The sequence below is a fragment of the Phalacrocorax aristotelis genome, chromosome Z, assembly GCF_949628215.1.
Source record: "Phalacrocorax aristotelis chromosome Z, bGulAri2.1, whole genome shotgun sequence".
NCBI classification, from domain to species: Eukaryota; Metazoa; Chordata; class Aves; order Suliformes; family Phalacrocoracidae; genus Phalacrocorax; species Phalacrocorax aristotelis.
In genome coordinates, this window is record NC_134311.1 from 60,002,225 (window position 1) to 60,017,814 (window position 15,590).

At 43.0% G+C, this 15,590-nt stretch overlaps 1 protein-coding gene across 4 annotated transcripts in view; it reads right to left on the reverse strand.

The window, feature by feature from the left end:
- Nucleotides 1-14,567, reverse strand: part of KIF2A (kinesin family member 2A) — a 55,943-nt gene extending 41,376 nt beyond the window's left edge. Inside the window, exon 1 of one of the 4 annotated variants that reach the window (XM_075079489.1) lies at nt 14,102-14,567. In XM_075079489.1, coding sequence (XP_074935590.1) covers nt 14,102-14,165 — 64 coding nt within the window. In that variant the 5' untranslated portion in view covers nt 14,166-14,567. The remainder of the gene's footprint in view (nt 1-14,101) is intronic. The other 3 variants (XM_075079487.1, XM_075079490.1, XM_075079488.1) reach the window with 3 other exon arrangements.
- Nucleotides 14,568-15,590: the final 1,023 nt, after the last annotated feature.

Sequence of the window (15,590 nt, forward strand, 5' to 3'; positions counted from 1 at the left end):
CCGTGCCAGTTATCCTATCATTTCTAAAAGTGGGTAAGTTCTCCATATATAGCTTGGCCACAGAAAAAGCTATCTGGAAGGAACCACCTGTCCAATCATATCTAATACATACCACCACAAATTCCCTAGAAACTCTTCAATACATTGAACAGATTTCACCTTTAGGTTATCAAGTGGTCTGCCTCTGCTCTTCGCCCCAGAAAGCAGCACTTCTACCTCACTGTCAACATATACAAACTTTTTTTACAGATTGCATGTGTTCACAGTCATTTAGTACTCTGTGCTTTCTTTTATAGCTTGTACAAAAACACTGTACCCGAACAATGAGCCTACCTCTACCTGTCTCAGTCTTTTAGAAGTATCTCCAATACTGTCAACCAGGATGAGGTGCAGTATTCCACAGGAGCTACAGACTGTTTTCCACAGAAGCACTCACTGCCAAATAACAGTAATTCTGAAATTGCACTCACTTTTCTCTTTGTCACTTCACCCTGGTAGTCCATACTTATTTTGTGATTAACTAGAATATCAAGGTTTTCTCCTGTCATTTACAGTTTATGACCTCCCTATCTGTAGCAAAAGCACATTTACTTTGTGTCACATTTCATCCAAGTTGTTTCATTCCATACTTCCTAATCTTCCTGCATGACATACATCTCCACAGAGATGATACTCCCACTCTAGCATAGTAATGAAGTCTCCCAACAATGTTACTTTCTGTGTTACGACCAGGAATTAATAACTGTAATGGATGGGAAAAAACAGCCAGCCAGCCCCAAAACTGATCGCAGAAGGCACACTATTAGGTAGAAATTATTAGGTACACTATCATCACCTGTCTTAAACACATTACTGTTCTCATATTAAACTTCACCTCAAGCATTTTGCAGACTCTATGAAACATTTTACTGAAATTCAGAGAAATTTACAACTGACCTTCCTAATGGGTCAATACTAGTAATGCTGCACAAAGCCTCTCCCACACTGACACACACGCTCATGTCAGGACACCTCACACTCAGCTCCAGCTTTCAGCACCGTGTTTACTTGCTCTACCTCTAGGACACTAGTTTGGGATACAGAGACTAGAAGCTCTTCAGCACCTGTTCTCCACTGTTTGCTACTACTTTTAGTTGAGGCACTGTATGTTCCTAAAATGCTTTGATTAGATTTGTAATTTTTTCCCTTGTTGATGAGCTGTAATCACTTCTGAAATTGATGTTAATGTGATGGCCAATTGCTCTATGACCTAAAATCCTTTCATTCGGTTATGCTGTTTTTGTCACTGGGATACCGCAATGGTCTTTCTTTTTCTGGATGGGGAGGAGAGGCAGCTCCTACAAGGCTCTACCACTTGCTGTCAAGTGCTCTTACTGAAACATGGCATAACGCATGGCCAACCTTTTCGTTTTCAAGCAGCAGGCAACACTAGGTTGTAACAGAAGAACCTCAACTCCTAGAGATCACCTCTGTGCTTTTTTTTTTCCAGTCAATGCCATGGACAGGAACCTTAAGACAACTGGTACAGGTTGACTCATGTCCACAGCAGCCCTGGAACAGCACTTTTCGTGGCACATTGCTCACAGCTGACGCACATAGTGCTCAACCCAGGTCCCTCAGCTCTGCCTATGGTAGCAAGTACTGTACTGCGACAGAGGCAGATCTGCAGAGCAAAGCAGGTGTTGCTGGGGATCAGATATTCATACCACATGTTTTGGAGGTGCCCGGGGGAGTGTCTGGTGCCGCAGACTGAACACCCGTTGTTGGAGTGCATCCTGTAAATATTTGAAGTGTAACCTCCAGCTAAATTTCATCCAAAAGGAATTTAATATGCTCCAAGGCCACTTTCAAAGTGGACTAAAGCATAGCACAAAGCCATAAAGGATGATCAGAAGATACATGTCCAAAGTCCATTCGTGATCTGAATAGAAATGCTTGTACAGGTCCATCCCTGTGGTCCCAAGTGGCATACCTAGAGCCCTAAGACCTCTTAACTTTTTATGGCTATTCACCTTGACCTACACAGAAATAAGAAAACCGCATCGCAGCCTCCCACTGTGATGCTTTTAGAGCATAACCAGAAGCATGTGCTGCAAGCCTAGGGACGTGCATGAGAATATGGAAGTGTGAAGCTTACTAAAACACAGAAGGACTGTGTGAGCAGTGATAGCCAAAATGATGCAGTTCAGGTCTCTTCTTAAGAACCAGTCAAGGAAGTTTAGGTTTTCTGTAGGGGGCAGGTCATCTGGTTCACTCCAGGTGGAAGCCTGGAAGTAAACTAGCACACACGCAATGAGAATGATCATGGTACCAGGACACTAGACTAAAATGAGGTGAAAGATAAATTCACAATCAGAACAGTCCAAACCATGAAATGCTTTAATCCTCTGTACAAGAAGATTACATGCAAGCAAGTGCTAATGAAGGAAGAAACTGGGAAGGTGAAGCACTGTTTTCTTTTATGTTATAAGGCCTTTCCAAATATCAGCTAGAAACTTACACATCATTTTCCAGGCTCGTGTTCAGTTACACTCTGAATGACAATAAATTTGGGGTCCAATCCTTTGGCAAGACAGCTTTTTGGGTAGTTAGATGCCATGACTTCAAAAGGGCTGCTCAAAAATAAGGGAGTACACAAAAAGGTGGCAGATGAACTTCAACATAGACAAAAAAGAGATAATGCACCCAGAGAAAAATAATTTATGGGTATACAATGCTGAAACTGTAACTAGAAGTTACAACTCAAGTAACAGATCCTTCAGTTAACACAGTTCTCTAAAAACATCAGCTCAACATCCAGCTGCAACAACAACAAAAAAAAGCCAGTAAAACACTGGCCATCATCAGGAACCCAGAGAATAAATGCAAGTGTCATTTTCAAACTATAAACAAAACTTTGGTACACACGCATCTCAAGTACTATGGTAATAGCCTTCACATCTCAAAAAAGATGTAGCAGAATTAGAGGAGGTAAAGAGGAGGACAACTAAGAAAAAAAGGGAATTAAGATATTAAGGTGGGTGAGATTGCTCACTTTTGAGGGAAAGACTGCGGGTAGATTTGGTTGTGCTCTACAGCCGTGAAGGACAAAATGAGTGGAAACTGTTATTCACCAAATCCTGCGACACTGAGGTTGGGAGCAGACTCTTAAGGCACCTTGGTTTCAGGCAGATAGAAGTAGTAATGTACTTTTCTATGCAACAAGCAGGGAACTTCCCAATCTTGCTTCAAGAGGTTGTGGAGGCAGACAGCTCAAGTTGGGTCAGAAAGGTATTCAATAAATTCACAGACAATAGGTCTATAAATTGATATTTAATAGGACTAGGCAGAGTTGTACTTCTAATATCCCAGGTATAATTCTAGATATTGGGGGAAGATAAAGACTGCAGACAGTGACAAGGCTGACCTGCTTTCCCTACATAGCCTCTCCTACTGCTGTTGGCCTAGATGAACCATAGGTTAGATCCACTGTGGTACTTCTTAACAGTAGCGGTGAGCATACTGTAAGGAGACGGAGGAATGTCCAAAAGGGCAGAAACACTTCTTAAGCATTTTTTAAAAATTCACGTTCTTCAATTTCATTATATGTCTTATAAAGAGAGAGGGGAAAAAGAAGTTTTCATTCACTTTTCGTAAAGTAATCTTCATTTTGTCATATACTCACACAGCAATCTACTTCCGAAGTACAAAAAAAGCCCAAACCAAAACAGCAATAATTGACCCATTTTCAACATTCCTGCGAGGTTTTCCAGTGCCTGCTGGTTCCTTTCATGGCCATATGAACGCCCTCCAGTTCTCAGACTTAAGGAAAATTAAGCAATGAGAGCTGCAAACTTCATTCAAACAGGAACAAAACGTTAATGTATGCCATGATAGTATTTTCTGTCCTCTGCCACATTTTTCTTTTGCTGCCACTGCATAAGTGAAGGTTTTCATTCAATTCCTGGTAATGACATTCACATACTTCCTATGAGTTGACAATGTGTAAACAAGTTGCAGGAATAGTTCAATGTCTTCTTAAATATATTTTTTTTAATTTTGTAAAACTGAACATGACATCTTTTTGCACGTTTAGTCAGCAGTTCCTTGGAGTCCTTTAGAACAATCTTGCAGGCAGCTTCTTTACAATCTTTCAGAACCGCTTGTGAAAGTTCCTCTCCAGAATACTTTGCTATATACTTTAACAGATCAAAGTCCGGTGTGTTCAGTATAAATTTCAATATAGTTATGGTATGTAGGAGCAAAAGTAGATTCAGTCAAGTATCTCTTTCAAACAACATTGGGGTTTAGTGGTTGTTGAAATTTTTTTAACAACAGGATTTAAGATTGTGGTGGATTCAAATTGTGTGGTGAATACCCTCTGCAAAAAGATTGAGATGACGCGGCCAGTCTCCTCTCTCCCTTCCCCCTTCTCATTTTGTTTGTTGCTTGAATAAATGGCAGAGACCTCCTTTTCATTATTTTTCTCTACTTTGCCTGAAGCTGACAGTAGCTGCCTAGAAACAATAGCCTGTTGATTCACAGAGAAAATTTCTACCAGCACCTCCTATAGATGTTTTCAAATGGTATCATTTGCCTTTCATGACCCACCTCGTCAAATAACATTTTGTCTTTTTATTTTTTTCTTCCCATTTCCCTTACTTTACAATATTACATTTAGTAAGAATATTTACCATTACTTAATTTATTACAGACCTGTCAACTGTTGCTCCTGGTTAAAAGTCAGAAGCCTTTATTCTCATCCACATTTAAAGCCTGTACTTTTTCCTTAGTAAGGTTCTAAAAGTTCAAACCAACAAGATAACTTTAAGTAATATTTTAATTCTTCTTTGTGTTTGAGGAAGGCTTATTGTAACTTAAAAAACATCAGGCTGTGATTTATAGTCACCTCATTCATCACCGCCTAAATTCCTATCCTATTAAAATGTCAAAATGAACTGGGAAGTTGAATTAATAAAAGTGTAGAAGAGTATGCAAACATAGCCCAAAACTGAATTAGAAACTTGGAATATTCCAAAATCTAAGTGTGCACGTGCTTTTCAAACTGAATTCATTTCCACTGCCCTCTTCCTAGAGCCAGAGATCCTCATCACCACATCATTATGCATGCCTGCATCTCTAGCCTACACTTTTACAGATCGTTCAGAAATACACCTCAAACTCCATATGTAGCTCAGCCACAAGGGGAAAGTAACACATCTGAGTGATTACAAAATGTGCAGCACTGTGCAACAAAAATTCTAGAGCCAAACTCTGCAAGGGCACAAGTATGCTACGTACATTGCTTCTAAAGAGAAGGATTTAAATAAAGCCCACGCTCCACCTCCCTCCACTCACACATTCAGTGTGTTCATCCTTTGAAGGTAATCCTTAACATACTATTCTGTAAGTAGAGACTGAAAATACTCACACTTCTGATACCTGGGATCACACAGAGCTGCCAGTGCCTGATGGAAACCATGAAAAACTCAAACCTGCACTTGACAAAGCTTCAATAGGATTAATGATAAGTCACTTTTTCACTGTTTGGGATTGGACAATTAGTCTTACAGTGTTGGTGTTGCAGAAGGGGCAAGGAACACAGCAGCCTCTTACCTTCACAAGCCTGGGAAACTTAGAAGCAGTTTATGCCTGATGAAACCAGACTCCCAGTAGGTAAAACCAGTAAGCTATATTCAAAGCATATTATTTTAATAAAGCAAAATAAAACCCACTACTACCACATTCAAGCCTTTAAGCAGCAAAATCACTCATTTTTCTTTCTCAAGAGTCAAATATAAGATCAGACTCAGTGTTGCTAAACTAGGCCCCATTCACAAACAAACAAAAAAAAACAACAAAAAATTAAAAAACCCAAACCCAAACCAAACAAACAAACAAAAAAAAACACCAAACTAATCAAGGGGCTTAATTACTAAATCTAACTGATAATTCAAATCCTTTAAAATGTCATGAAAGTTTTGGTTAGACATACAGTTTTAGAGAGTTATCTTTAAGAACCTCTACTTACTCCTTTTAACTAAGCAATTCTAAAATTAACTTGGACTCCTAGCAGTGTAAAACAACTGAATTTAGACTGTAATAGCAGAGTCATCAAAAGTCTTCTGGGCTCTACTACCTGTGGTTTCTCTGTTTCCCAGGAGCAACAACTAGGCATGGAGAAGAGTAGCACAAGAGAAGAGTATCTAGGCCCTGTTCTGCCTCCAACAGTAGCTCCATAGCTCCACATTAGAAAAACAATTAATGTGGCAGGTGTACTTCACCAACTTCTAGCACATCAATGGTTTATGGATGTTCTAAGCCACAACTGACCTGTTTAGCATGATACCTTCTGGGGTCATGAACAAAACGCATTTCCAGGGTATCAGACACTGTCAGTACCGTTTCATAGCTAAACACTTCCTACAGAAAACAAAGCGTCCCTTTACAGAGGTCAAAAGTGTAGGAAAATCAGGTCAATCACCTATCTTAGTATTAGGAACACTATAGCACACTATAGGCATCTTACTTCTTCAAGTGAAAATAAAAAACCAGTACTCAAACAATATAAAACTGTGAACATTTTAAGGAAAGGAATGAGGACAGAAAAAGAAGAAACAGCATACGTGCCTGTACGTTCATACAATATGAACAGATTTTAAGATACAGGTAACAGCAGTTTAAAACAATCTACATCTGGATTACCACAGTTTTAATTCCCTGCCTTTAGTCCCTCACTTCCCTAAAACACATCTAACTAAAAGCTAATGCTGATGCGGTGGACAGACAAAAGCATCCCAGAGTTAAACATCTTAGCTGTGGAATCACACCAACGGCCAAAATTAACTGTAGCTAACTTAATTATGATGAGTGTCTAACAGTCTTACATAAGTATAAAAATCTCTACCAAAACCCAGGAAAAATCTATCCAAACAATATAGCTAGGAACATTGGTTTAGTGTCTATGTTCAGTTCAGTATTGGGAACAATTAAAATAAAACCTCAAATACCAAGTCACAATAAAACCCAGAGGTTCGGAATATACAACTGCAAGCAAATTTTAAAAAATTATATTAGTGTGAAATGTAACTTCTTCCTCAAAAAAAAAAACCAACAAACCCCAAACCAAGAAAGACTTCTGAAAATACATAAGTTGTAAAACTGGAAAACACAGATAAGCTTTCAAGCAAGCAAAAAGAACTGCTCGTATACCTGAAAGCTTGTTCATGTTTTTGAAACAGATGAACAGATATAACAAAAAATGTATTGCAGTTGTATAAAAAAACCTTTTACCCTACATCTGGAAATACACACTGAAAGAATTTATGCTTCTAAATAATTTAACTGTGCTACGAAGGCATAATGAGAAATCGACTATTAAAAGCCAATGCCTTCTTAAAAATTCTTCTGTTTTAAATTACAAAACCGTCATGCCTGCCTATATATTTTGTTTACTACAAATTCTCACTGCTGGACAAATTCAAGACTGCTTGGTAGTCCTTACTGTGGACTTCTGTATCTTATTTTTTGCATCGTATTAGATATTTAACTTAACTCTGAAAAGTTAACATAAACCTTTAATTTACCAAAAGTCATTGAATTCTTTTCTTCTATGGGCTAAACATGCTGTGAACTATTATAGTGAACACCACATTTCAGTGTTCACCTTGGTCTGACCACAGCGTTGTCTTCCTGATCCCAAGCAGTCATACAGTACAGTGAGGAAGACAAGATAACCCAACAAACAATAAGACAGAAAAAAGTCAAACAATAAATAAATAAATAAATAAAAACATCACACTTTATGATATAAGCAGTAAATGTTTACAAAGGAAGTACTTAAACAAGAACAAAGCAATCAAGCAAATTTATTCCATTGTGTTACTTACTCCTCAGGCACCAAAAATCACCATGGTACATTCCACAGGTCAAGCCAACAAATATCCTACAGATTTTGTGCTCCAGGAAAGGAGCTCTCCCAGTAAATACTTCATACTCATTTCTCTATGTTGTCCTACGGTAAGTGGATGCATTAAAAGAAGTCAAAAGGCTGATTTATCTTCTAGAGCAAAGAGATACTTTTGCAATGACATTACTCTTCAGTCAGACATGACCTCTTCGCAACGATTTATCGTCTCTTCCCACCTCAACCAAGTGGGAAGCCATGCTTGGTGCCATAGCAACACAGCAAAGTCTTCAGTTCATAAAGCTGTAAGAAGAAAAGGCAAGTAAAACTGGGCCCAGGTAACAGGCCATCATAAAGAGTGGGTGGAAAGAGCAATAACTTTACCTACCAAACAGAAACAAAGAATAGATTCCCCCACAACATGATCAGAGGGGAGAAAACATGCAATACAAGCTGTGCAATCCCAGTGGCCACATGCAGCTCTAAAGACATTACTGCCAGTATGTACTGCTGTATGGGACAAAGGTAAGAAGGTAAGAAGATTCTCCCAAGATTAGGACTCAACGCTTGTCATTCAAAAGTTATTTATACAAAATACAGAAGGCTTACACAAACATCTGAGCATCTGCGAGTTACAGTTAGAATCGACTTCCTGCATAACAAAGCTGAACACTTAGTGATTTCAAAAAGCACACAGAAAATTTAACACATCCTCCTGGTCAACACTTGTGATGGAACAAACCCCAGAAACTCTAGATGTCCCAATATGAGAACTTACACCAGATAGGTAAACCTAAATGTTGGACCCATTAGCTCAACCAGCAACGGCAGACTTGAAACCCTGCCGCTATGGAAGGACAAAGACACATCGTGTCTGTAAGGCTTACGCAGGGATTAGGTAATTGAGTCAGATGGTAACAAGAAGGTCTTAAACACAGGGAACCAATAGATGTATGTCACCAAAGGAAAGAGTAAAAGCACATTACCATTTAAATCTATCCTCAAGAGCTTGTAAAACAGGGTGACTACCTAAACCTGAACAGGATTTTTACAGCATCTTTATGCCTTCTGCCCTGCTATAAAATCATTATTGCTATTGGGAGTTGTACATAAAGATCAAGATCATCATACAAGATTACACAGAAGACATAGGATGCCACAGACCTCTCGATTCTGAGAAACATCAATTTCACAGAAGTTGGGTTTTAAAGAAAAAAATTACAGTGCTCATCATTACAAAAATCAGTCTCGATTGTGTTTGAAGGCAAAACAGTGACCATGATGTTTTGGCAAGCCTAAAGAGAGAGGAGCTGCCAGCAGGGTTTTGGACTAGGTGGATTATCTTCGACTGTGACCGGTTCCAGCTGCTTCAGAGACAAGTGAAGAAAATTCTTAAGCAGGCAATTACAAAATAACACAGCCACAGGCAAGATTTCTTCCTACCTCTGTCAGTTAGAGGTTATTTAAACTACAGGCTCAGGAAGAACTGAAACTACCTTTTACAGTTGCCAGTGTACTTTTTAAATCCTTAGTGTAAAACTGGATATTCCTACCATCCTCCTTAAAATTCTGCTATGCTTCTAGCCTCCACCTCCTCTGGTGATAACTGTACCTAGTCTATTCTTCTTTATCAGTTTTAAGTTTTCTCTTTCAAACACTGTGCCTGTTCTTGTATTGTGGGCACAAACTCATGATCTTTCTTTTTTGCACCATTTGACAGTTAATCCCTAGAAATTCAGGATTTTTCCTTTCCTGAAAGTTCAGTGAAATTTTCAGTCACTCTTCCAATTACAAGAATGTTCCTTCTCCTCATGCCTGTTACATTATTTCTGACACAGTGAGATCAGAATTTCTTCCACACACACACACCCACGCACACACCCCCAACCCCGCTTTCAAAATGAGCAAATAGATAATTAATTTCTCTGTCCTTCTAGGTAGTAGTTCAGATCTGCAAAGACAGAAGGAATAGGAACAGCCTGAGGAGGAAATGGGCAGAACACAATTGGACTGAAAAAGTGAAAGAAAAACACCAATCAGCCTACTAAGGGGCTGCAGGGCATAAGAGATTTATCCTATTTCAGCAAAAGACTGAATTTATGGAAGAAAAAATTAAAAAGTGAGAGATTCTTTCTCCAAGTCATTATATAGGTCTTTGTCATCGTTAATGGGATAATGCACAAAAATCACAGAATCACAGAATCATTAAGATTGGAAAAGACCTCTAACATCACCAAGTCCAACCACCAACCCAACATGCCCCCTAAACCATGCCCCAAGTGCCACATCTACACATTTTTTTAACACCTCCAGAGACGGTGACTCCACCACCTCTCTGGGCAGCCTGTTCCAATGCCTGACCACTCTTTCAGTAAAGAAATTTTTCCTAACGTCCAAACTAAACCTCCCCTGGCACAACTTGAGGTAATTTCCTCTCATCCTGTCACTGGTGACTTGGGAGAAGAGACCCAACCCCCACCTCACTACAACCTCCTTTCAGGTAGTTGTAGAGAGCGATAAGGTCTCCCCTCAGTCTCCTCTTTTCCAGACTAAACAACCCCAGTTCCCTCAGAAGCTCCTCATAAGACTTTTCTTCAGACCCTTCATGAGCTTCGTTGCCCTTCTCTGGACACGCGCCAGCACCTCAATGTCCTTCCTGTACTGAAGGGCCCAAAACTGAACACAGTATTCAAGGTGTCGCCTCACCACTGCTGAGAACAGGGGAAGAAGTGGAGAAGATGAAGTGGAGATACAGGTGTAAGTCCACGGACAAAGCATCAGGCTATTATTATCTGAGTAAAGGGAATTCTCAACAAATGCCCATATTTAGACCTCAACAACAAGCATCTTCTGGACAGGAGCAACACAGCAGGTCTTGCGGGCACCTTCTGGACCCACCTCTACTTCCCTAAGCTTCTGTGTGATAAGGCACACTTTTCACTACTGGAACTGCATCCCATTCTTAGCAACTTGCAACCTAAAACAAATTCTTTCCTGTTCCCAAGACAGATTACCAAGGCATTATTTCAAGCAACATACATCAATTACACTGAAATAAGTAGTAAATTTCAGTATCAGAAATTACTCTAAAAAGCCAAACTAGCTGATCACTTAATATGCTCTTACACGGCATGAGCATAAGTAGCTATTCCAATTATAACTGGAAATATTATCTGGAACTCTAGACAACATTTATACCAATGTTTACCCACTGAGAAAAAACAGATACACAGCAAGCAGCTCTCCAGCGTCAGTCCTCGAAAATGTTGGGTTTTATCCAAACACTGGTTTTCATGTGTTTTTGGCCATGAGTTCCAACAATGCCTTTACATTTGTACATGATCTATTTTCCATTCAGTCCTATAAGAACTCTCTCCTGAAACACTTAAGGCTAATTAGAACTTGTGAAAATAACAGAATATGCAACTTTCATTTCCAGAATGTTCTAGTCTCATTCTCCCATTTATTGTGTTTTGCCTATCTTTGAAATTGCGTTGTAGTGAACAAGAATTACTTTTAACAGTGATGTTTCACAAAAAAAAAAAAAAAAGCTGTTCCATTTTTCTTTTCATTTAAAGAAAAATAGAGTTATCTGGAATTAATAAAGCTCTGTATTCAGAGAAGTGTTTAACATACCTCACGGACAGATGGGAAGAAAACCACATACTTTTTCAAATTACCCCATTAACAAAGTAAAACTTTATTCTTCTCTGGATTCAGCAAATAAACAGGTAAAAAATGAAATTTTAAAGAAAGACTGTACCTACCTCTCAAAATAATATTTAGTTTTAAAAAAGGACTCCCTACAGACAAGACAACATGTGAAAAAGCACCCAGTCCAACACACCACTTTCTGCAGAAGTTTCTTGAATGGTTTTAGTCGTGCTTTCAGCCAAGGGTAGCTGGTATGACACACAGCCCTGATCCTACCTAGGATAAGTTCTGGGCAGAGCAGATCCAGGTAGCTCCCTGTTACTGAACCAGTAGATTATAATGTGAAGACGTCCACTTTACCCTGGCCATGCATTTCCTACCCACTGATACTGTTGGGGTCACAGATCCCTCTGTAATATACTGGAGCTCACTAATCCTCCAAAAAACTAGCACATCTAGTTTTCTACTGTGTTTAGTGAATCAAACAATCAATTAATGTATTAAATCATCAGGAAAAAGAAATTCATTGGCCACACTGGATGGGAGAGAGAGTCTGCGGGAAGAACACATTGGAGAGAGACACCGGCAGCAAGACCCTCCCCTTGTCAGAAGCAGCTAGATTAATTTTGATTGCCTGCACAACCACAGCTCAGGTTGGAAACCTACCTTCTGAAAGGCAATGCAATCTAGTGCTGGCTGTGTTTCAATATCTTTCTCAAAATGCTCCCTTCCACATAGGTTGGACAGTTTATCCTACAGTTTAATGGGGAGAGAACGACAGAAGGCTGCAGTAGCCTGAGCCAGAACAGGGCATCACCTCCCCCAGTCCCAACGAAAAACAAGCAAACCTCACAGTAACAAGGACCCACTAACACTGGTATGACACTGCAGTCTGGTTGTTCACACAAGGACCAAGTTAACACAAATGCTCAATACCCTACAGTTTGAGCAACTAGTACGAAGGCAACTCCCTAGTATGTTACGGATGTGTAATATATTTAATGTGCTGCACTGCATGTGTAAGAGATACAGCAAAATACGTAAATTGTTAACAGTAATGAAAATAAGTATTGTTATGTTCACGAGTTACTGTCCTCGCTTATGACATTAGAAGTGAGCAGAACCCTGCAGAAGGTGAGGAGGGGGGCAGGGGAAGCAGCAAAGCATTCTCATGCCTTATTTTCCAAAGGTGTACAAAGCAAACAGAAACATCTATTAGAAGTTTGCACAGCCCTCGGAAAAAGAGCTTTATGAGTTGCTACGGTGAGGTTTTCTGAAATCCTGGGCATAGATCTGCAAGAGTTATGCAAATAACTGCCCGACCTATCAGATTCTTCATGTGACACATAAGCCATTAAGCACAAATTGAAGGGTTAGATTTAGTATAGTGTCCAGCCAACACCGACCATTATTTTATTGTAGGGTTAAGCTGCAGTACGGGACACAAGAAAGACAGGCTGCATAAAGCTTGTCAGCTGCATGTTTCCTGCCTCATGACAAAACCACACTAACTTCAGTGCCTTTGACACCCAGATCTTTCTTCCCTTATAAACATCTGTTTATTCTTTACCAAGCTTCTCAATCCTGGAGGAAATGGGAAAAAAAAAAAAAAAAAAAAAAAGAGAGACCTTCCAGAAAATCCCAGCAGAACCCCACCCTGGTTTAGTAGGCTTCACAGATCTCACAAAGACTGAGAACAGATGACATATTCCCACTCAAATTAAAATTGAAAAGCTGAAGTCACAAGTGACCTGCCATTGATTCAGTCAGTGAACTTCCCATTTCAATCCTCTCCTACCAGACAAATATGAAGGGTTAGCACCCTAAACCTGTCACACATGACTCCTTTATTCACGTGTATTTCTAGACGGCACCATACATCCTCCTGCCAGGAAATGCTGCGCAAGCTGAGAAACACTGGATCCACCACAGAGAAATAACAACTCAGGGGCATAAATAGCAAGCACTCTTATATTGTAATCATAAAGATCATCTGAAATACTAACATCAAGCTTTTTGGCAAGCGATGGAAGCGTCCAACGGCATTTCTGCCAGGGCATATTTTTGTGCCATTTTTCAGAGCACGGCTGGTACGCCGGAGCGAACAAGAGGCCTCTCCTCTCTCCATCGCCTCATCCCCTCCCCTAAGGCCCTCCCACCTCCCCGCCGAAGACTCCCCGGGGCCCCCCTCCCGCCGAGTCGGCCCACCGCCCCTACCCGCAGCCCCCCTCACACCGCTCCTTCCCCCCCGCCCCCCCCGCCCCTCCCCGCCCTGCCGCAGCCTCCCCGTCCCCGGCGGCCGCCGCCGCCGCGCGCGCCCCGCGCAACCGCCCTGCGCCGCCAAGCGCCAGCGCTCCCCTGACAACCGCAGCGCGCGCCAGGCCCGGCCACTCCCAGGCCCCGCGCACACAATGGGCCCCGCGCGGAGCCCTCCCCCCGCCCCCACCCACCCCACCCCGCGCCGAGCCGCGCACCGGCGCGGCGGCACCGGCTGCGGCTGCCGGCGGGGGTCTGCGGCCGCTCCGCCGGGCAGATCCCTGCCGCCGCCCCTGCCCCACTGACCATCGCTGCGCTTGATCTCCACGTAGATCCCGATCTGGATCTTGCCGAAGTTGGCCGCCGCCATCGCCTCATGGAGCGGCCGGGCAGATCGGAGGCGCTGCCGGCCGGGCGCACGGGGGGCGGGAGGGCGCGCACAGCAGCGGCGGTGGCGGCGGCACCGACCGCGGCGGCTCTGGGAGGGCGGGAGGGAGGGGAGGGAGGAAGGAGGGAGGGAGGAAGGGAGGGAGGGACGGGCGGAGGGGGAGAGGGAGGCGGAGGAGGGGGAAGAGAGAAAAGGCACCGGCCGGATACAACAGGCGCCGGGTGCTGCTGCGCCTGCGCGCCTCGCCGCGGCGTCACGGTAGGACCGGCTCACGGTGGGGCGGGGGCTGAGGCCTTCGTGAGGCGCCCGCGGTCCCCTCCTTGTCCACCTCCTCCACCACCTCTATCCTCACACACACACACGCACCCGCCTCGGCGGAAGGGGGCGTTCGGGCCCCTAGGCCCGCCCCAGGCCCGGGCGGGTCCCCAGCCGCGCCCACTCTCCCGACGGCCCCCGGTGTCCCCCGCCACGGCCTTTGGGAGGCCCCCCTTCGACGTCGCCGTGGCGGCACAGCTGTTCGTTCACGGCTGCCCTTCGCGGCGCTGCGGCCGGGCTGGCACAGGGTGGGCGACCCCGCTGCCCTGGGGCCGGCGCCTCGTGGGAAGGGCCGGCTCTTGGCCGCCCTGCCGCCTCCTCGCTCGCCCGGGAACGGGAGGGGCTCGTCCCAGTTGCTGGCCGCCTGTGCGTCCTGGACCTGTCCCCGACTTAGAAAGGCACACACGAGCCTGTTTGGCACCAGATGGTGACTGAGCTGCTCTGAAGTTTTAACGTAGTAGCTTTATCTACCTCCTGTCTGCTCACACGGCTCCCGTGTGCCAACTAGAGCACCTTGGAAGCATCCGCCGTGCTCCTCAACCTGCCAGCTGCTCTTGGGTCTGAGGGAAGCCACACTCCTGACAGCATCCATCCATCTTTGCCTCATGACTGCCCCGTGCCTTTATTGAGCTTCAATAAATACCAAAATACACTTAATGTTTCTAATTTCCCTATAAAGATTCCTGTACCTCAGGCAAGCCGCTTTCTTATTGTCCCTTTGTTTTTACTCCCAGGGCAGCTCCTGATGTGATGAAGCCAGCACTAGTTTAAAATTTCTTCTGCACAGCTTCCAGGTCACCTTGAGCAGTATCACAACAAAAACCCCTAAACACACAGCCTCTTCTTGCCCAGCAAAGCCAGTCTGTTAAAAATAATCCCCCAATCCCCACATCAACAGGTAATAGGTAATGACAGCTGACACCACACCACCCCCTGAGAGCTACAGCCTCGCACCCAGCCTGTCACCCTCCTTGCCTCGTGTCTTCTCCCTGCCTCCACTGTTGGTTTCACACTGAAATCGGTATGATACCTGGCAAGTCAGAGTCAAGAAATTATGGCTCCCAATTCCTGCAGTCTTGATATATATATGTG